General features: G+C 47.4%; 1 protein-coding gene across 1 annotated transcript in view; it reads left to right on the top strand.

Annotated features, from left to right (window-relative positions):
• The window catches only part of LOC147426693 (GATA transcription factor 24-like), a 72,935-nt gene extending 55,601 nt beyond the window's left edge, over nucleotides 1-17,334 (top strand). Inside the window, exon 7 of the mRNA XM_086498136.1 lies at nucleotides 16,927-17,334. Coding sequence (XP_086354262.1) covers nucleotides 16,927-17,016 — 90 coding nt within the window. The 3' untranslated portion in view covers nucleotides 17,017-17,334. The remainder of the gene's footprint in view (nucleotides 1-16,926) is intronic.
• Nucleotides 17,335-22,315: the final 4,981 nt, after the last annotated feature.

The following is a 22,315-nucleotide window of genomic DNA, read 5'->3' as shown; positions in this document are numbered from 1 at the left end:
AGAGACGTCAACCAGAGAGGTTTCAGTCATCTTTGGATTGTATTTTGTTGACTGATGAGGGAGAGCCACTTACATACAAAGAGGCCGAGTCCTGTGAAGATAAGAGTAAGTGGGATCTTGCTATGAAATCTGAGATGCAATCACTGTATGCAAATAATACATGGGAGCTTGTGCCTTTGCCCAAAGGAAGGAAGGCTATTCTTAACAAGTGGGTTTATAAGGTCAAATGTGTTGATGACAAACCCAAGTACAAAGCACGTCTAGTTGCTAAGGGTTATGCACAGAAGGAAGGCATTGATTTCCAGGAGATTTTTTCACCTGTGGTGAAGATGTCTACTCTCCGTGCGCTGTTTGCTTTATGTGCTGTCTTGGATTTGGAGCTGGATCAAATGGATGTGATCACTGCTTTCTTACATGGTGACTTGGATGAGGAGCTGTACATACAGCAGCCTGAGGGCTTTGTCATTCAAGGGAAAGAGCATTTGGTATGCAAATTGAAACGTAGCTTGTATGGGTTGAAACAATCCCCTAGACAGTGGTACAAGAAGTTTGATACTTTTATTCTCAACCATGGGTTCAAACGCAACCATGCAGATCTCTGCCTTTACACTAAAAAGGCTCTTGATGGTAGTCTTATTGTGCTAGTCCTATATGTGGATGACATGTTGATTGCTGGCAAGCATAAGGAGACTTTGAATGCTTTGAAAAGGGAGCTGAATTCAGCTTTCTCAATGAAAGATTTGGGTGCAGTTGAACATATTTTGGGTATGCGTATTACGAGGGATAGAAAGAAGCGTTTCTATCCCTTTCTCAAGACAAGTACATCAAGACAGTGCTTGAGAGATTTACTATGGCTGATGCTAAGCCTCTTGGTGTGTCTTTACCTCCACACACAAAGCTTAGCAAGCTTGATTGCCCAAAAGATGATGTAGTTGCCCATGCTAGGAAAGGCATTCCTTATGCTTCAGCTTGTGGTTCATTGATGTATGCCATGGTTGCTACACGACCAGACATTGCTTATGCAGTGGGAGTTGTTAGTAGGTTTATGTCTAATCCTGGCAAACCACATTGGGAGGCAGTGAAAGGCATTTTCAGGTACTTAAAAGGTACACAGGACACATGTATATGTTATGGAAAGGGTACATTATCAGTGCGGGGTTTCTGTGATTCGGACATGGCAGGTGATCTTGACACTAGAAAGTCTACTACTAGATATGTATTCACACTTGCTAGAGGTGCTATCTCATGGTGTTCAAGGTTACAAAAGTTTGTGGCATTGAGCACTACAGAGGCTGAATATATTTCAACTACAGAAGCTTCTAAAGAAGCTATTTGGCTTGGAAGGTTGGTCGGAGATTTTGGACTTCCTGTATATGCTCCAGTACTTGGTTGTGATAGTCAGAGTGCTTTATGCCTCGCTAAAAATGCCATGTTTCATGCTCGTACCAGACACATTGATGTGCGGTACCATTTTATACGGTAGGTCTTGGATGATGGCCTTGTCACACTGACAAAGGTCAGACACAAGATAACCCTGCAGATGTTCTCACTAAGTATCTTGCTAAGACACAACATCAACATTGCTTACACTGAGTGGGAGTTAAGTAGGAGGTTGCTGGGTCTAAAGGTCCTCCTTGGCCTCCTTGTATACATTATTTTTACTCACTTATAGTGGGGGTGGGAACCACCCCTTGGGCCATTTAAATGGCCCAACTTTATAATGTATCCTAACATATAATAACAAAAGATTGAGATAGCGTGCTAGCTAGTTTTTTTGCCGTACGCGAATAGACCTCTCTCTCTCTCTCTCGTTCACAGCAAGAAGGTCCATCATCGCCTTCAAGTCTAGGCTATGTCGGTGATGACGATGGTGATGACGAGACCTACCTAAGGGCTGAAATCTGCAATCTTTCTACTGCTGTCCAAAAATACTATGGGCTGAAATCTGCGACTAGTCCAAAAACACTGATTCTGGGGCTGTTTTTTGATGATCTTTGCCGCTGAAAATCTGCAGGTTTAGGGCTGAAAACTGAGGTTCTTAAAGGCTGAAAACTGATGGTCTTTCTGGGCTGAATCTGCTACTTCTTAGGGCTGAATTTGCTGGTCTTTCTACTGTTGAAAATCGGCAGGGCTGAATGCTTGTAAAGGCTGGAATCAGCAAACGCTTGAAGATGCAAAAACGCTAGGTATGTTGGGTCCCTGCTGGCGATGGTGGCCGATGCAAAACGCTAGGCAAGGCTCTGCAAAAACGCTATGTGATGGGGGTTCTGGCGATGGTATCTGGATGCAAAAACGCTAGGGGATGTTGCTTCTTCTGGCGATAATCCCCTTGATGAGAAAACGCTAGGGAGAGAGGTGGTCTTGCTTGGAGGGAAAGTCCACCACGGTCTTGCTTGAGAAGTTGCCTGCTGAGCTTGGCTCCTGTTGCCTCTTCTGCCATTTAGTGCTAGTCTAGGTTTGCTTATATACAAACTTACTCAATTTGCCCTACCTACTTTCCAACAAAAGTCACTTAAAAATAATAAGTGAAAAATGTCAAAAATAGGTAAAATAGGCTAAATGCACTGGAAAATTCCCGTAACTTATTCTGATGGATTCTGATGGGAATGCTTATGATCATGCTGTGTGCAACCAGAGGATATGCATCTACACTAAGTGACTGGGCATGCACGGTCTACGAATAGACTCACAAAAGTGCCATTCTAGACTGACTGGACTGATTGAACCCTGATCATGACTGATTGAACCCTGATGATGCTGTAGCTTGTCCACAGACACATAGGGTTGGATGTGTCACGTGACATCCCCTCCTTTTCAAAGTGAGGTACTGGTAGCGAACTGTATGGCGTCGAGGGAGATGGCCAATAGCATCTGGAATTCTGGAAGGGACTCTTCGCCGGCCCACTCTGATGTGTGGGTTGTGCGGTACTTGAACTTCATAAAGGTTGCAACGCTTGCTTCTTTGGGCCGCGCCGAAAGCGACACGAAGTCTCCTGTGGCTCCTTCGATGCTTCGACTTCTTCTAGAGTCATGCTTCTTTCTTCTTCAAGAATCTCCATGGCTGAAAATTCCTGAAACCATTTCCAACACAAAACCATGAACATACCTATTCCATGTAAAGTGACTGGAAAAAATCTTGTCATCCTCAAAGACTGTGCATGCAATGTAGATGAACAAAGAGACGGAGTGCCAAACCGTTCATCACACACAAGCAAACAATGAGATCGAATCTTTCTCTTCTGATCTAAAGCAATCAACTGTGGCAATTCACAACGGAAATGCCCATGCTTGGTGCTCATACTTTCATGCGCTCGTTCTACAATTGTGTCGTGCCAAGGAAGAGACATAAATGTGACTTCCTTGAATGCATACTTTTCAGCTTTTCATGAAAAATCCGCATACATCCGTGCTCATCCATGAGTAAAACGTGCTCAGCATACAATATGTCATGCCTAGTAAAAGGGATCACATAAAGACGCCGACTAAAATACAGGAAACGATCACGAACGAACACTCGAACAATGCGTGCGTATCAATCATGCGAACACATAATACTTCCTGTGAGGGTTCTTTGGACCGAGGCTCGAGACCCAAGATCGGTTCTTCCTGAAGGGGTTCTTTCGACCTAGGCTCGAGAGCCAAGATCAATCCTTCGTGATTGATCGTCTCGACAATAAGGTTAGCTTCGCTAGAAAAAGCATCACTAACTCATTATCCTTGTGAACAATCAAGTCATCTTCATGCAAATCATCATGCTTGTGAGAAATCACATCTTGATCATGCAAATCATCGTGCTTGTCAGTGTCATCCAAATCATCATGCTCATCATTATCATTCAAATCATCATGCTTGTGAGAAATCACATCTTGATCATGCAAATCATCATGCAAATCCTGTGTGTCATGCTTTGGAGAAGAAGAGACTGAGAGAGTCTCCTTTTCCTGAATCTCTGGCATCTGTGCCTGCACTTGAGAAAAGAGTCGCAACATCTCTTGCATTCTTGCTTTGGTCTCGCGATCAAATCTTGCTTGACTTTCTTTTTCTTCCAAGTCGTACTTACGCTCTATGGTTGCCACTTCTTCTTCGTAGTCACGATCTATGGCTGCCATTGCTTCTTCGTAGGCCTTTCTTTGTGCTTCTCTTTCTTGGTCCAACTCCTCCATAGGAGTTAGCGTAATCCTTGACGTAGATGGGGAAGGGGGAGGGTCGGAAAAACGTCCTGGTGGGAAAAATTCTTCTTCGCCTCTCTCATGCTCATCACCTCCAAGCGAAGTATCCATTCCGCTTCGAGTGATGACCATCCTGAAGTTGTGGGTTCTTGTGGTCTTGGGTTCTTAAGTTCACGAGGAACTTGGGTTCTTGCGGGTCTTGGGTTCTTGAGGGTCTTGAGGTTCTTTCGCTTGCAAACCGTGTTTGAGAAGGATCTTCTCTTCACCCGAGTTCTGCTCTTTTCCGCGGACGCACCCCTTGGCGGCCTTGCGCTCACACCAAGGCTGCTTTTTCCCACCTCACGTCGATTGGCCGGCCGTTAAGTGCACGGTCCGCTCTCAATGAGTGAAAAGAGGCACAAGGGGAGGCTGGACAAGCCCTTCTTTCTTGGGATTCTTGTCACTCTTCAAACACACGACTAGGAATCGACACGCCCAAGCGAACTTGGGTTCGTGCGACCTCAACAAGCAAAAAATTCTTGTGATTCTTGTGGTTCTTTCCTTGAGTGATACATAACACTGCCAAAGCTCTAATACCAATGTTAGGTGCAGCGGAATGAATGTTTGCGCTTTGCTCAAGATGAGTGCTCCGAAGTGTGCTCAAGGTTCCTTTTGTTCTTATGGAAGGTAGAGCCTTCCGTTCTTAACGAGAGAATGCTATGATCACAACAAAGTGAGTGGACACTGTGCGTGCAAGTGTATGAGACTGAGAGATAGAGAGAGAAGAGAGATATGACACCAGAGACGTTGTAAAACCCTCCTCCGAAGGCCCCACTCTCGTCGGTGAGAGTGGTCTACTTATAATTGCACAATTTGGTACAAATTGAATGCATGGGACTGATGCAAGTCTAGGCTATGTCGGCGATGACGACGGTGATGACGAGACCGACCTAAGGGCTGAAATCTGCAATCTTTCTACTGCTGTCCAAAAAACGCTATGGTCTAAAATTTGTGACTAGTCCAAAAACGCTGATTCTGGGGCTGTTTCCTGATGATCTTTGTTGCTGAAAATCTGCAGTTTAGGGCTGTAAACTGAGGTTCTTAAAGGCTGAAAACTGATGGTCTTTTCGGGCTGAATCTGCTACTTCTTAGGGCTGAATTTGCTGGTCTTTCTACTGCTGAAAATCGGCAGGGCTGAATGCTTGTAAAGGCTGGAATCAACAAACGCTTGAAGATGCAAAACGCTAGGTATGTTGGGTCCCTGCTGGCGATGGTGGATGATGCAAAACGCTAGGCAAGGCTCTGCAAAAACGCTATGTGATGGGGGTTCTGGCGATGGTATCTGGATGCAAAAACGCTAGGGGATGCTGCTTCTTCTGGCGATAATCTCCTTGATGAGAAAACGCTAGGGAGAGAGGTGGTCTTGCTTGGAGGGAAAGTCCACCACGGTCTTGCGTGAGAAGTTGCATGCTGAGCTTGGCTCCTGTTGCCTCTTCTGCCATTTAGTGCTAGTCTAGGTTTGCTTATATACAAACTTACTCAATTTGCCCTACCTACTTGCCAACAAAAGTCACTTAAAAATAATAAGTGAAAAATGTCAAAAATAGGTAAAATAGGCTAAATGCACTGGAAAATTCCCGTAACTTATTCTGATGGATTCTGATGGGAATGCTTATGATCATGCTGTGTGCAACCAGAGGATATGCATCTACACTAAGTGACTGGGCATGCACGGTCTACGAATAGACTCACAAAAGTGCCATCTAGACTGACTGGACTGACTGAACCTTGATCATGCTGTAGCTTGTCCACGGACACATAGGGTTGCATGTGTCACGTGACAATGCGCCCGCGGAAAAGAGCAGAACTCGGGTGAAGAGAAGATCCTTCTCTAACACAGATTGCAATCGAAAGAAGAACCTCAAGACCCTCAAGAACCTCAAGAACTCAAGACCCCCAAGAACCCAAGAACCCAAGACCCACAAGAACCCAAGTTCTTCGAGAACTTAAGAACCAAAGATTACAGTGTATGGTTATCACCTGAAGCGGAATGGATACTTTGCATGGAGGTGGTGCGCATGGGAGTGGCGAAGAAGAATTTTCCTCACTAGGAGGTTTTTCCGACCCTTCCCCATCTTCGACAAGGATTGCACTAACTCCTATGGAGGCTTTTGACAAGAGGATGATGGACAGGGAGTTAGAACGCAAAGCAAGAAATGCAGAAAGAATGGCAGCCATAGATCCTGAATCCGCAGAAAGAAGGGCAGCCATAGATCGTAAATACGAAGCTAGAATGGAAGCCATAGAGCGTGACCACGAGCAAGCACGCCTGGAAAGACAAGCAGAATTTGATTGCGAGAACAAAGCAAGAAAAGAAAAGAGCGACCAACACATGAAAGAGTTCTTGCGACTCTTTTCTCAAGTGCAGGCACAGATGCAAGAGATTCGGGAAAAGGAGACTCTCTGAGTCTCTTCTTCTTCAAAGCATGACACACATGATTTGCATGATGATAAGCATGATGATTTGAATGATAATGACAAGCATGATGAATTGGATGACAATGACAAGCATGATGATTTGCATGATGATCACGATGTGATTTCTCCCAAGCATGATAATTTGCATGAAGATGACGCGATTGTTCACAAGGATGATGGTTTAGTTCATGCTTTTTCTAGCAAAGCTAACCTCGTTGCAGATTCGATCAATTACAAAGAACCGATCTTGGCTTTCGAGTTGAGGTCCATAGAACCCCACAGGAAGATTCGATCAATCCGGAAGAACCAATCTTGGCTCTCGAGCCTAGGTCCAAAAAACCCTCACATGAAGTACTATGTGTTCGAATGATTCGTCAGCACACATTGTTCGAGTGTTTCATTCGTGATGCTTTCCTGTATTTTAATCACCGTCCTTATGTGATCCCTTTCAATAGGCATGACATATTGTACGTTGAGCACGTTTCACTCATGGATGAGCCCGGATGTATGTGGATTTTTTTTTTTTTTTTTTGAGAAAAAGATCCTTCTATTAGTTAATGAAAACTGCCCATAGGGCTACATCCACCTCTGCAGGAGAGGGCTACAACAAGCATGATGGGGAGACTCTCCCAATGAAAAAACAGCATATATACAATGAGGCTAAATCTAGAAATGGGAGGAGGGAAGAGCCACACAGGTGGACAATAGTGCCATCTGGGCATCCCCTGGACAATGGTGTAGAAAGGCCCAGGGCGCCAGAGTCGAAGGAAAGCCTCCCGGCGCTCCCGCATGCGGTTGGAGCTGCCTTATAGTCCCTCAAGCTGTCCTCTGAGAGTATGGATCATCTCTAGCCAAAAGTCACGAACAGTCTCTGCTGGTGGCATAGGGCGAGCCTCAAAGATGCGGAAACAACGGGCCCGCCAGATGAACCAGAGAGCTAGGCCGTTGATGAGCTCCCAACACTCCTCTCTCTCACTGCACCACTCCTGTGGAGTAAGATCTGTAGCAGGCTGGAGAGTAGGTCGCCCCCCCTGCATCACTATCATCCTGTTGGTGGAAGATAGCTCAAACTGAAGTGCCTGGCCCGTGAGGGTGGACCAAGCCGCTGCCCCCCAAGTGTACTGTCGAGCCGTGGAGAGGGTAGGCATCAACCGAAGAACTCGTAGCCACACCTGCTGGGCCGAGGGACAGTCCGAAAGACAGTGACGCTGACTCTCCACCAACTGGTCACAGGCTGCACATGCGGCCGAGATACCACTATGCACAAGCCAGCTCCCTACTGGTGTGGCTCTGTGTGCAACCAGCCACTGGGACAAAGTGACGCGCCTCGGCTGTCTGGAGTCCCATAGCCTCTGCCAAAAAGCTGCCAAGAACTCGACTGTGAGGCCCTCCTCCTGCGAATGACTGTTGCAGCGGGGCGGGCCTCTCTCTGTGCTACAAGTATATGACGTCCAAGCCGAACAGTGTACTGAAAAAAGGGGACTCCTGGGCGGTCTGAAGAAGAGAAGGGGTCCCTCCATAGCCACTCACCAGGATCCCACTGTACTCGTGCCAGTGGACAACACTCCCAAGCCCATAGCCTCCAGTGTCCTGTCTCAAGAGCTGCTGGGTCAGGGTCGATGACGCAAGTCCTCCCACAGATGCCCACAACTCGGATCCTCTGGAAACAGCACTCTGCTACCTGCGGGGCCTCTACTGCAACTCGCTGTAATTGTCCCCCACCCTGAAGCTCGAAGAACAGGGCTGGGACAGTCTCTGAGCAAGCCCTGACTGAAATGAGAACCTCCAGTCGTGTGAAGGCTCGCATCCACCGGGGTGCTACTGGCTCGAGAGGCGTGAGCCACTCAGCTGGAACTGACTCTGAGATGTCCTGACACATGCTCTGCACCCCTCTCATGCCCTGTAGCTGGACAGCCTGCACCTCCTCTGACAAACCTGTGAACGCTAGCCAGTCACCTAGAGAGCGCGCTGGACCTGCTGCCATGGGACCCCAAGAAACATGAGGCCGACTCCCAACCAAGTGGCCTCTTTGAGTGCTAACCATGGGGTTCCAGACGAGGGGCTGTCGTAGGCGCTCCTCCGTGCACGTCGGCTGTCTCTGCCCTAGGCCATGCCGTAAGAGCTCCCAAGATCGAAGCAAACTCACTGCGAATCGGTCCTCCAGTCTCCTGCTCAAACCAACTCGGCGCAACTTTGTAAAGATCCATCTGGTCGAAGGTTGCCAAGGGCCTCCTGACTGAGGCACCATGGCACGAAGCCTCTACAGCAAGAACTCCTTCCAGGGCTCCTTGCCTAGAAGAAGTCCTCTGATGACGAACTTTCCAAGAAGGGCTCTGCTGTGCTGTGCTGGATCAATGATCCCAAGTCCTCCCTGAGAACAAAGAAGTGTGATGACCGACCAAGCCACCTTGGCTCGGGCAATCTGAGTGTCGCGACCTGACCAAAGGAAGTTCCTGATCAGCCTCTCTACCTGGCTGATACAAGAACTCAAGAAGATCCAGCAAGAAGTGATGTACCACATAGTCGCCAACAACACCTGGTTGGCAACTACTATACCAGCCAGCGAAAGTCGTGCTGAGCTCCAATGTAACAGCTTTCTCCTGATGGACAGGAGAAGAGGGGCAATCTGCTGCTCGTGGGACAAGTCCAAACCAACCTGACAACCCAAGTACCGAACTGCAGTCCCTGGAGGAATGCACGTGAAACCCTCTCCTGGCATCCAATCTGGCACAGGAGCACTGCCAACCGAGAAAGCCACTGTCTTTCTCCAGTTGATCAGTGCGCCCGATGCACAGCAGAAGGTCTCCAAAGTCTGCTCACATCTGTGTAAATTGGCCTCCTGGCCCTCTAAGTACAAGGCTGAGTCGTCGGCAAACTCAGCGTCCAGAAGCTCATCTCCCCGTATAGGGAGTGCTAAGCCTCTCAGACCAACCTGCTGTGACACCAAAAATCTGCTCATCGCCTCCGCATAGAACAAAAAGAGAAAGGGGGCAAGAGGACAACCTTGTCGGACCGATCGTGTGAGCATGAAGCGCTCACCTCTACCTCCTGCCAAAAGCACCTGACTGTGAGCCTGTCTGTACAAAGCTGACACCCCTCTGATCCAAGCATCTGAGAAGCCCATCCTGCGTAGGGTGCCCTCTAAAAAGTCCCAGTCAACTCTGTCGTATCCCTTCTCAAAATCGAGAAGAAGAATCACAAGGTCCTCCCCACGGAGTCGTGCCAGGGGAGAAGCCTCCTAGAAAGTGAAGATGTTGTCAAGGATACTGCGTTCCTTGACAAAACCTGTCTGAGTCCCATGTATAAGGCTCTCCAAAAGTGGCTGAATCCTCAAACTCAGAGCCTTGGCAAGAATTTTGTAGGTTGAGTTGAGAATGGTGATGGGGCGCCACTTTCGAATCTCATCCAAGGAGCCACCCTCCTTTGGAATGAGCTAAATCAGGCCCTCACTCATGCTATCCGGCATCACTCCTGTGTGTAGAATGTACTGAAAGGTACTACAAAGATCTGGGCCAAGCAGGTCCCAGTACTCCAAGAAGAAGCTGGGAGTCAGCCCATCCTCACCTGGACAGCTACCACGAGGGAGGGCCCTAAGAGCCATGTGCAGCTCCTCAAGCTGAAGAGGTATCTCTAGCCTCTGGCGCATCTCCTCAGTCACAAGTCAATGCATCTGTGCCCAAAGCTGCTCCCTGCATGCATCCTGTCTCTCTGACTGGAGCTCAGCCAACAGTAACTCACGGTAAAAGTCAGTAGCAACTGCACGCATATCCTCGGGCTCACAAACAACTAACCCATCGGGTCTCCTCAACTGATTGACCTTGGCATGCGAGTGCGAGGTCCCACTGTCTCATCTGTCACTCTGTCACCCACCTGAGTCTACTGAGATGCCTGTCGGTGAAAGGCAAACTCATGGCGCCTCTCCGCTGTGCAAGCAAGCGCCTGTCGAGCCTATTGTAACTGCTCCTCCAACCATGGATTGTCTGGATGCTGCTTCTGCATCCTCTGTAGTGAAGCAATGCCTCGTCTGAGACGCTGCTGCTCCTCTCTCGCTGCAGCCCGTCGAGCCAGAGACTCCTAGAGAAAAAAGTGGCTAAGCTGAGCTAGGCCTGAGGCCACTTTGTCTGCAGGTGGAGCCTGGCTGTCCATGCCCTCTGTCCAGAGAGCCTCCACCCTCTCTCCGAGTGCTGAGTCCAACAAGACCCGCTCTGGGATGCGAAGCATCGTGCTCCCACTCCTCTGCCTGTCTGCCATTGTGAGGATCAATGGTGCATGGTCCGAGAAGGATGTCCCTGCCAGGATGCCCACTGATCTCCCCAAGTCACTGAAGTGGTCACTAGTGTAGAAGCGATCTATGCGCGATAGATTCACTCCTCCCACTCTGCGGTCCGATCTAGAGAAGGCAAGACTCTCTGGAGGCCTCACAAAGCCAGAATGCTGCCATGTATCCGAGACCCTCAAAGTCATACACAACCTCTCCCAAGCTGCTAACTCGACTCCATGCACAGTAGCATGGCTGCCTCCGATCCTGTCAGAAGGGTCCTCCAACATGTTGAAGTCCCCTCCTACACACCACTGGTCAACCTGTGGCAAAGACTCAACAATCTGTGACCAAAAATCTGCACGAGCACTCGCCACATTGGGCGCATAGATGTTCAGGAAACCCACAGGGCCACCCTGAACCTGCATAGTAATCCATTGAGCCCTGCCTGGCACAATAATCCCTCTGCCCACAATGGCCTGCTGCAATCAGTCCGCAATAGTCATACATACCCCACCCTGGATGCCTCCAGGTCCAAAAGCAGCTGACCAAAAGGTATCATAACGTCCACGCAAAATCTGACCACATCGCCGAATGCGGCTCTTAGACAAATGGTGCTCCTAAAGCATAAGGAGATCAATCTCTCCTCCCACAAGGCAACGCTGAAGCTCTTGACGCAATCGGCCCCGCTGTCGCTGAAACTAGGGCCCACCTAGTCCCTGCACGTTCCACGAGACGATCCTCATGGGGAGCGAGAGAGAACAGATGCTGCCGCAGCAGCAAGACGGGCTATCTTCGAGGCTGGCTTGGATGGGGAGTAATCCGCATCCGAGCGTCCTCTAGATATGCGAGACTGCAGTGAGTGCCTGGTCCAAGCCCAAGCAGAGCGAGCCGTGCGTAAAGCAACCTCCTCTGTCCAGGAGTCCTCATGAATTTATACATAGCGAGGCAAACATTGCGTATCAGCAAAAAAGTACACCACAATGTGTCTACATCCTGCTGAGTCTGGGGGTGTCACCGCAAACTTGGCCAGTGGCCACAAAGTCTGCAGCAAATCTGTAACGCCAAGTTCTCCCATGTGGTGACAGAACTCGAGAACCTGTGTATGCAACCATCCCACCACTGAGTCGAGGGACCACTCTGTCTCAGTCCTACCACAGAGGGGGAAGGAGAAACCAACTGCTGAGTCCAAGGCCTCTGTCACCCTAGCGGCGAGGAACAAAGCGTGGACCCTGAAGCAGGCTGCCTCGTGGTCTGCTGTGGAATCGCCGAGAAAGCGAGTGAACCCGTAATCGAAGAAATCCCAGCGGCGTCGGAGGTCAATGCTCGTCAGACCACGAGGGATAGCTGCAAGGGAAGATGTCTGAATCTGCAGAGGGGGCCGCAAGAAGGGCTGACCCTCTCTCGCTAGGCGACTCGTGGCAAAGGCGCTGCCAAGAGATCTCCTAGCCGTCGGCGAGGGACCAGTTTCCTGAGTCGACTGTGGTATTGAAGCAGGAGGAGGGGGAGAAGGAGCTGGGGGGGGGGGGGGGGGGGGAGAAGAGAAGCGGGGTGGGGCGACAGAGACAGGGGGGTGAGGTGGGGAGTGGGCGGGAGCAGAGGGCGGGGGAGGGGATGAGGAGGAGGAGGGGAAATCGGAAGGCGGAATGGCTGGCGAGGGTGAAGCGGAGGTGGAGGCTGGCGTAGGGGGCTCCTCCTGCTCAAGAGGACCAAAGCGGTTCCTCGTGGGAACCCACTGCTGCTGAGTAGGCACCTGAGGGCCACTCTGAGTGCCAGGCTGTCGCTGTGGCCCCTGGCGTCGACGGCCACGGGCCTGCTGCCACCCCTCCTCCGCTGGAGCCCCAGGTTCGGAGGGTGGCTCTGAATCTGTGCGCTGTGTCGCTGGCTGTGGCTGCGGCCCAGCCTTGGCAGGCTGGGGCTGAGGCTGAGGTGCGGGTCGTGGTCTCCTCCGTGGACAGGCCTTCGCTAGGTGGCCCATCTGTCTGCAAATGAAGCACTGGTTCGGGAGACCCGAGTACTCCACACTCTGTCTAAACCAACCCCCACTCACCCGAGGCAGAAGGATGACCTTCTGGAGCGTGTGGGTATCTCTGACCAAAACTCGAACTGAAGGGATGCCAGCTGCGTTGGCAGCTACTGATGCTGCCGTACGAGGTGTCTCCAGGACAGTCCCAATGGCGGAGCCAATCCTGGAGAGAAGTGGAAGGTACTCCCTCTGTAAACCCGGAAAGCAGACTGAGATGGGGATGTCCGCCTCCTCTACTAGCACATCCGAAGTCGGGTCAAAACCATGTCGCCACTGTCGAAAGTGGGCGCGTGATGCTCGGATGGCCAGTGGACTCATAGCTATGACCTTGGAGGCTATCTCGGAAGTCTCGAACTCAATCTGGTAGTACTCCCGTCCGAAAATCTGGACATCCAAGATCTTGCCCACCTTTGCGAGAAGGCGGGCTTGGAGAAGGTCTCGCAGCTCTCCTCTGCTAGGACGGGTGCCGAGAACCTTGCAGATGACAGAAGTCGCCTGCAAGCGTTCTACCTCTGCGGCAAGGCTCGCTTGCTCTATCGGCGAGAGAGCAAGTCGAATGGTGGGCTCAGCGGGGTCGGGCGAGGGGGCTTCAGGCGAGTCCCTCTGTGGTGGAGCTGGAGCCTCCATCTGTGTCTATTGCTGAGTTGAAGAAGCGGGCGGTGAAGAAAATCTGCAAACGAGTACGCCAAGCACTTGTCTGAAGAAAAAGTGTTGCTGAGGCAGGTGCAGAAGACCTTCTGGAGCGATGAGGACAGGGGGGGGGGGGGGGGGGGGGGGGGGGGGGGATGGGGGGACGGCGAGGGCGATGTGGGCAGCCGGGTAATGTGCATGTGCACAAGCGGCAGCGAACGGGGGGATGGGGTTGGGATGGCAACGCGAGAGGAGGGCAGCGGACAGCCTTTGGGGCAGCGCGAAAACAGGGGGGGGCAGCGGGCGGGCTGTGGGGCAGCGCGCAGCGGCTGATGGGGGCGGGGGGGCAGCGGTGAGGGGGGGGGGGGGGGGGGGGGGAGATGTTAGCGATGGCGCAGCAAGGGGGGGGCGAGCAGCAGTAGCGAGCCAAAAAACACACTTAACATGAGGATGCTGGATGTATGTGGATTATTCATGAAAAGCTGAAAAGTATGCATTCAAGGAAGTCACATTCCTGTCTCTTCCTTGGCACGACACAGTTGTAGAAAGAGCACAAGAAAGTATGAGCACCAAGCATGGGCATTTGCGTTGTGAATTGCCACAGTTGATTAATTTAGATCAGCACGACAAGATTCGATCTCATTGTTTGCGTGTGTGTGGTGAGCGGTTTAGCACTCCGTAAATTTGCTCATCTACATTGCATGCATAGTCTTTGAGGAAGACAAGATTTTTTCCAGTCACTTTACATGGAATAGGTATGTTCATGTGTTTTGTGTTGGAAGTGGTTTCAAGAATTTTCAGCCTCGGAGATTCTTGAAGAAGGTAGACGCATGACTACCGACGAAGTTGAAGCATTGAAGAAGACTCAGATTACTGTGTCGCTTTCGGTGCAGCCCAAAGAAGCAGGCATTGCAGACCTTTATGAAGTTCAAGTATCGGATGACCCATGCATCAGAGTGGGCTAGCGAAGAGTCCTTTCCAGGATTCCGGATGTTATTTGCGATCCCCCTCGACGCCATACAGTTTGGTACAAGTACTTCACTTTGAAAAGGAGGGGATGTCACGTGACATATCCAACCCTATGTGTCCGTGGACAAGCTACGGCATGACCAGGGTTCAGTTCAGTCAAGTCAGTCTAGAATAGGAAGTGATCTAGCACTTTTGTGAGTCTGTTTGCAGACCGTGTATGTCGAGACACTTAGATTAGATACATATCCTCTGGTTGCACACAAAATGATCATCAGATTTCCATAAGAACCCATTAGGAGCATTTTTACGGTGCATAGACCTATTTTCCCTATTTTTGACATTTTTCACTTATTATTTTAAGTGACTTTTGTTGGAAACTAGGTAGGGCAATTTTGCTAAGTTTATATATATAGAAACCTAGCGCTAGCACTTTCTTGCAGAAGAGGCAGAAGACCAAAGGTCACGTGGTTCACGTGCAGCTAAGAGGAGGTTCACATGCGGTGGATTGTGCCAACTGCTTATGCTAGGTACCAATGGGTTGTGCAATCAGAGGGTATGCAACTACTCGTGCTTGGACATGCACGTCCTGTGTACAGGCTCACAAGGGTGCCATAACACTTCCTAGGCTGACCTAAACCCTAGAAGTAGGAGTTACAGCTTATCCGCATGCACATAGAGCTAGATGTGCACGTGACAGGATACACCTTCATGCTCTTCCGAAGCGGTGGTTGAACGCATGCTTCGAAATTCCGCATCTTTTCCTCATTGGAAATCTTCATGAAAGGCGCTACATTCGAAAGAACTGAACAATACTTGTCAACATAAGCCGTGACTTTCTTATGTTCCTTTTGGACGAGCCAGTCCCATTCCTTCCGAATGTGCTTCTCGAAGTTGGGCGAAAGAAATTGTTTATAAAATTCAGATTTAAATTGAATCCACGTTCTGGCTTGTTACCTTCTAGAATCGTGGCTAACCACCAGTTGCTTGCAGTCTCCTTGAGATACATCCCAACATGACGCAACTTGGATTTTTTGGTGAAGTTTCTGTTGGCAAAAGAAACTTCAAACTATCTGATGAAAGATAGTGCCTTGAAGATGCATCTCTGTCGTGTGTTGCTGAAGTTCGTCTTCAGCGGTTCTTCCGTGGCTTGTCATGGTTTTTTCCGTTCCTTCTCGGAATCGTCCTCCTTTGCAGAGAAAGAAAGGAATCCGAGCTTTGATACCACTATCACAAACGGGAGCGCACACGAATAATCAACAAGTTGAAAAGGAATAAACTTTCAACTCAAAAAAGGTGAGGGAGAAGATTGACGCAGTATTTGGGACTAGAAGATGGGCTCCCCCCCCCCCCCCCCACCGAGAATCTTTATTATGGAGAACCTTTTTTACAAGCACAAGAACCGGAGTGACCCCTCTGTTCTAAATCCCTAAAAATCCACTGCAAATTTTGGGATGTTCTTAGAGGTGTGAGGTTTCAAGATCGTCTTCTTTGTTTTGGCCACTTTCGGGTGCTTTAAACATGTTCTCTTCAGTCGAAATGCCACGTCATCACATTTGCGACATACCTCCACTTGAAAGAAAAGTAATCACTCTCAAATATGCCTGCAAAACAGATGCAAGACAAAAACTAGCTCAATAGACACCGACTCTATGCTCCCATGCACCAGCATGTAGCACTTGCACAAAGACACCAATCACTGAACAATCACATCACATTTGTCGAGATTTTAGATACGAATCATGATCATTGTAACTTATTTAGCAATCACATCTAGACTGCGCTGATCTGTTCATGGATGTCTTGATCTACCAAATCTCGTCACTACCTGATTCACGTCCTTTCTCACATTTCATGCAAACATGCCAATCATCATCCCCACAAGGGAGTACATTTATAAAGTGTGCACCCTACAAATCAATCGCTTTGCTCATAGTGACTCGAGCTTGCTCGGGCCTGCTTTGCAGATTTGACGTGCCCTTTGCCCCAATCCTAACTCAGACATCGGTCATAGCGGTGCTTTCTGTCCATCTTCTGCTGGCTGCATGCTACCTGCCCGTTGCTTGATCTGCGGATTGTCTACAAACCCTAGCTGCTGCCCTCTCGCTCTGCACATTTTGACATGCCATTGTTGCTGCAACACCCGCCCGCCCTCCGGCTCTGCACTACTGCCCTTTTGCACATAGCAGCTGTTTTCGGCAGGGGTTGGATTCTGCTCCGTCTGCACCTTAATCCCTAGATGGATCCTGTTGTTTGATCTAGGATTTTTGCCCATGATCTCTTTGTATGCCTATCAGGGTTTTTCCCATTTTCTTATATATTGACCGATGGTCGAGTTTATGTAATGCAAAGAGTCAAAGCCCCACTTATATTTTGAGAGAGAGAGAGAGAGAGAGAGAGAGAGAGTCTGGTTTTGACAGCCATCAGGAGAGGTGGAGAATCACAATGAGCCCCAGCCAGAAGATGCGGTTGCTGCAAATGGTTTGGCGATTGTTGGTGCAGCTGGGTGAAAGTCATTACACGAAATACACTTGATTGTCTCTGCTGGGCCCATGTATTCCCGTATTGGTGTTTGCCTACATTTATGTTGTCATCTTTCCACGACACTCCAAAGTCTGGTTGTGGAATATTTGTATCAGTACTCATCATCTTGGAGAGTGGGTCTTTCATCGACAATCAATAAAATCTGTCACTTCGAATGTGGTCTTTGTTGTTATGCATATTTACGAATTCTTCTTGCCAGCTGGATCAATTGTAGGTGTGTAAGGGATTCACTCAGCCTGCCTAGTTATCTAAGTAATTTAAACAAGTGAAGTTTTTGTGCTATAGCCATTCTGATTTGAGGTCCTCCATTAAACCTTATCACATTTTTGATGTAATTAAACTCTGACCGGATTGCCTTCCAATTCATTGACGAAACCTCTCTTGCCACTTTTCTCGCTCAATATTTCCTTTCTTTTTGGTTATTTTTCTTGGTTATACAAGATCTAGTATTAATCCTCAATTCTGAATTCACCACGTTTCGCATTCCTATTAATTCTCAATCTCTCTCTCATGTAATATATTAAGTTATGAAAATATTCTTTTCTTATAAAGTTCATGAAGTTTGTAAGCTTTACTAACCTCATTGCACACAACATATCAGAATCTTGATTGTGCTTCCTATCTCACCATGTCAATTGTACCTTGAAATGCTACCTACTATTGTGTTCACCTTTAAAATGAGTGCAAATCAAGGGACACACCGCTAGTGCTCCTTGAAAACTAGTTCTTGATTACCGTTTACAATGAAAAACATGCTTTGCATATTTGAATTCTCATTAGATAGGAATCTTGATGGATTCCTTTTTTTAATATGCAAGTCAAGGCTTAGGACCTCCATGCATGATGCAAGGAGCGACCTCGAGAAAATTTGCTTGTGAGGACGTTGTTGAAAAAATTGCATGTTCGTGGCCCTTGCTCCCTTGTGTAGTGTGTCTCACCACTTGGCATTGACGTTTGCCAATTGCCCACCTTTGTATTTCCTTGTTCCGTCACACAAAACATGGAAAATCTTTCCCGTTCCCTCTGTTCACAAAGGGGGGATCTTTCAAAATCCCCCTCCCGCTACAACGTGTATGTTATCTTGTTGAAGCTTCATGAGTCAATGATCAGGTTTTATGGATTAACATAGAAAGAGTGATGGTAAATTCATCGTTGTGTATGTTAACTTGTGTAACAATGTGTATGTTACAAGAGAGTTCAACAATGTGTATGTTATCTTGTTGAAGCTTCACGAGTCAATGATCAGGTTTCATGGATTAACACAGAAAGCGTGATGGTAAATTCATCGTTGTTATAAAGCTCGATGAGTGCCAGGTTGTGAAAGGTCAATGTCTTAAAAGAGTAAGCATTATCTAACAGATCATCAGACCTTGCATACTTTTTGACATAGGCAAAGTTATCTGAAAAGCACATGCGATGTGCAAACATTCTCTCTATGTTCCACTTTCAGATTATACATGTGGAAGACAAGAGGAATGAGGTTGATGCGTTATCATGAGAGCCACAAATTTTAGTGATGTCAATTTCTTATCATCATGAGCTTGATTACATGAAGGAACAATATACAACCGATAAGATTTTGTAAGATTATTTGAACATTTGCTAGATGGACAATGCCATGACCACTATCTCCTCAAGGACGGTTTTATGATGATGCATGGCAAACTATGTGTCACTAGGCCATTGCGACATAAGGTTATGGTAGAAAGGCATGTCCCATCGTCTGCAGGATAGGCCATTGTGCATCTCTAGAGGTCTCTTATGTACACAGAATACAACTCCCTTGTCCACACACACACACACACACACACACACACACACACACAGAGAGAGAGAGAGAGAGAGAGAGAGAGAGAGTGAGACTTCATTTGAGATCCCATCGTGGTCGCCAAAATGAGAGCACCTGTAGCGCGGATAATGTGTCGTGCTCTCTACAGTGGGTGGTCCTCAGTGCAATGTGCGTGACAATCTCACTCAAACAGACTGAAAAGAAAGGAACAATAGACATCAACAGAGCTCACAAAGGCACAATAGCAGACCAGAACATATGACTCGACTATCTCAAAGAACTGATACAGACTCTGGTGTGGCAGCACACTCAGCTCCAGCCCAAGACTCACAGGTACAATGGGGGTGTCGAGGCTCAAATGCCTTAGGTGAAAGAGACTGTCTTTGACAGTGGCTAGAAATAAGGTGACAAAACGACATGCATTGAGTAGAAAACTGAATAAATTTCTTTGAAATTTACCATTGCTATTGTACACCTATATAATAATGCCAAGTGATCGGTGGTTTTTTTGCATAAAGTTTCGTACTTTTTAGAAGTTTTATTAGTTTTTTAATTTTAAAAAAAGTTCTAAGTACATTATAAGTAAAAAATTATAACTTGAAATTTATCTCTCATTTTCGCATTAAAAGAGATCCTTTCGAGCATGGAAGATCACACACTCATATCTTCCACATCATGGATGACATGTAGCATGTAATCACTACGCACACCAATGGCATCACCACCACCACTTATACCATCGTAAATCCGCAACTGGCCACTCATGCAGAATTCACCACATCAAATCCACAACCACGAATGGTTGTGCTTTCCACCATCACCATGGAGATTCCCCCACCTCCACCACCATCACAACCCACTCCTGAAGCTTGACTGCCTCCACAACCATCGAATCAAGAGGATCAAACAACCATACGTAGATTTTTGATGATCTACCATGGTTAAATCATGCCACTAGTATGCCTTTTCCAGATCCCTCTCCTTTGGATACTCTAGAAGCAAGAGCAAAACAAAAAACAAGGGCCATTGAAGAAGAATATCAGGACCTTTTGCTTAATGCGGATATACCTCCCGTTGTCCCATAGCATGCAGCTCAAGCTACCGTTGAGGCTACAAAGCATAAGTTTGGCCCTCACATTAAAGAAAGGGTTCACAAGGTCATACTAGGTGAAAAAGCACGAAATACCAAGTGGATAAAGAGAGTTGAGGAGAAATAGACGAAAGAGGAGAAGGAGAAAGAAAAATGCAAGATTCAGGAGGAGGAGATCAGGCAGAGAGAGCAAGACAAATGGGCAAGAGCAAAAGGCGAGAGAACCCACCTTGCCAATAGCAAGGGTGGAGGCTAAAAGGAAGGGGCAGGTGCAAAAAGCCTAGCAAAGTGTCGTTGGGAGCTCAAACCCTTGGAAGTTTCCACAACGTGCCAAGAAATCTTCCAAGAAGAAGAAAGGCAAGTTGACGCTCCTAGAGAAACATGCATAAGAGGAGAAGAGGACAAAGTACAAAAATGACTCTCCTTAATAGGCTTGGCTGCCAACTCCACCTTCGCCACAACATGAAAGGAATGTAGATGGACACTGGGAACGGTGGCTCTGAGGAAGATTAGAAAATATCACAAGGGCACCAAGCCTATCATACCCAAAGCGGCCTTCTCTCGAGTTGTCAGGGAAATAAGGATACAATGTGCTATCCTAATGGCACTATGGGATGCCTCAGAGGATATACTAATGCAACTATTCCAAAACGGTGTTTCCTGTCATTGAAAAAAATTGATTTAGCCCTTGCTACCAATTTACGAGATGAGGGTTGCCTCCATAAGAAAAATATATCCCCATGTAAACTCTCTTTTGACAAATGTAATCTTTTCATATAATATCAATGCCTTGATTTCTACCATTTGTTGCAATTGTACAATAATTTGTTGTAAATGATGAATTATTTACAGTTATAAGGGATCAAATAGTATGGTATTTTTTTATTTCAAATCATGCAAGTCTAGAATGGAATCGGGCATTTTTTGGTCAACTTTTTGTCAAAACACGAACAAAAAGGTAGGCGGCCCGGGGGGGGGGATGGCCCAGGGCAAGGCGGAGCAAAAAAATTCCACGTGTGTTTGTGTGCAGGAGGAGTCTATGGATCAAAATGCACCCCTACATGATGTGGCGCAAATGGGCCTTTTTTTCCTCACCTCATCCCCCGAGGCATCGAGGCATGCCGTTGGCCCCCATGCCCTCTGTGTGGCCCCCCTTGTAGCTCTATTTTGACAAAAATGATTGACAGATGCTCGATTTCGTTTTCGATTGTGACCCTACAATTGGGGGTTTTTATGGAATTTGTTTTGAGCATGTGCTTCTTTGAAGTGAGGTATATACGTAATGAACAAATAAAAAATATACAGTACATAATGAAATATAAAGACAATACAAAATATCAATTTTATTATATGGTATGTGCTTTTACATTATGGAGAGTGTGTCTTTCTGTGAACTACATCAGCTAGCATAGGACGAGTGGCGGGCCTCATGCCAAGGGTTTTAATAATCTCTTCAGGGTATGTCACCTATGCTTAGGGCACAATGGGATAGGACTGACCCAGGGTGCTTGCCTACAAAGGCATCCAAGTCGGCCTTGCAATCCACTAGTATACATTTATTGACATTCAAAGTGACAGTATCTTTGAAAAGTACTATACTCAATGCCTTGTACTTGAGGAGTTCTGCACAACCCTTCGAGAAATCTTTGTGAACAACTCAAAGAATGCATGGTCCCATGTAGCTTAGGTAGTGCCACAAGGAGCTATCCCTATCAACGGGCACATCACAAGAGTCTCTAGTTAGCATAGCAAACTTATCAATGTGGTATGGAGTTTTCAAAAAAATTTAAAGAACATTACAATTAGTTTTAAGAAAAGCGTAGACAATCTTCTAGGTCTAAGAATGATTTACCTCTATATCCTCATCCATTGTTTGAGAGCTTTCCTTGTGTGGTCGATGCTGGAACGATCGTCTTCACCCATTGGATTCAGTGGTTTAAGTTAGTGGAAAGCGCTTTTGAGAACACTCTAATAAAAGGAAGCACATGATTTTGTCTCCATTTGGGTGCTTCGCCCACTGTTTACACCAAATTCTGTTCATTTTCATTGGGTAGGTAAGAGAGTCTTGCCGAGAGATTTTGGTCTTCAAAGTGAATTTCAAATTGTGTGCGTGCTTCCTTTCTGCTTGGATCTGTCATGCGCACAAAGATAGCGAGCACGGAGAGCGATTCGTTTCTCGAAGTCCAAGGATTTGTGCAATGTTTTCAAAAAAAAGAAATTGATGACCTTCCATCACCACTGCATACAAAGTAAGTAATTGAAAATGAGGGACTTCCTCCAACACTTCATTTCCCTCTATCATCCAATCTTTCCCTTCAAGAGAGCCGTTCTCTTGTAAGAGAAAGGTAAGAGAACAAGTGCCATGGATGGTTCCCTCTGCCTATTG

The sequence above is a fragment of the Adiantum capillus-veneris genome, chromosome 24, assembly GCF_014529385.1.
Source record: "Adiantum capillus-veneris isolate H3 chromosome 24, ASM1452938v2, whole genome shotgun sequence".
Lineage (NCBI taxonomy): Eukaryota > Viridiplantae > Streptophyta > Polypodiopsida > Polypodiales > Pteridaceae > Adiantum > Adiantum capillus-veneris.
Note: the sequence above shows the minus strand (reverse complement) of the source record. Positions and strands in the feature narration are given on the sequence as shown.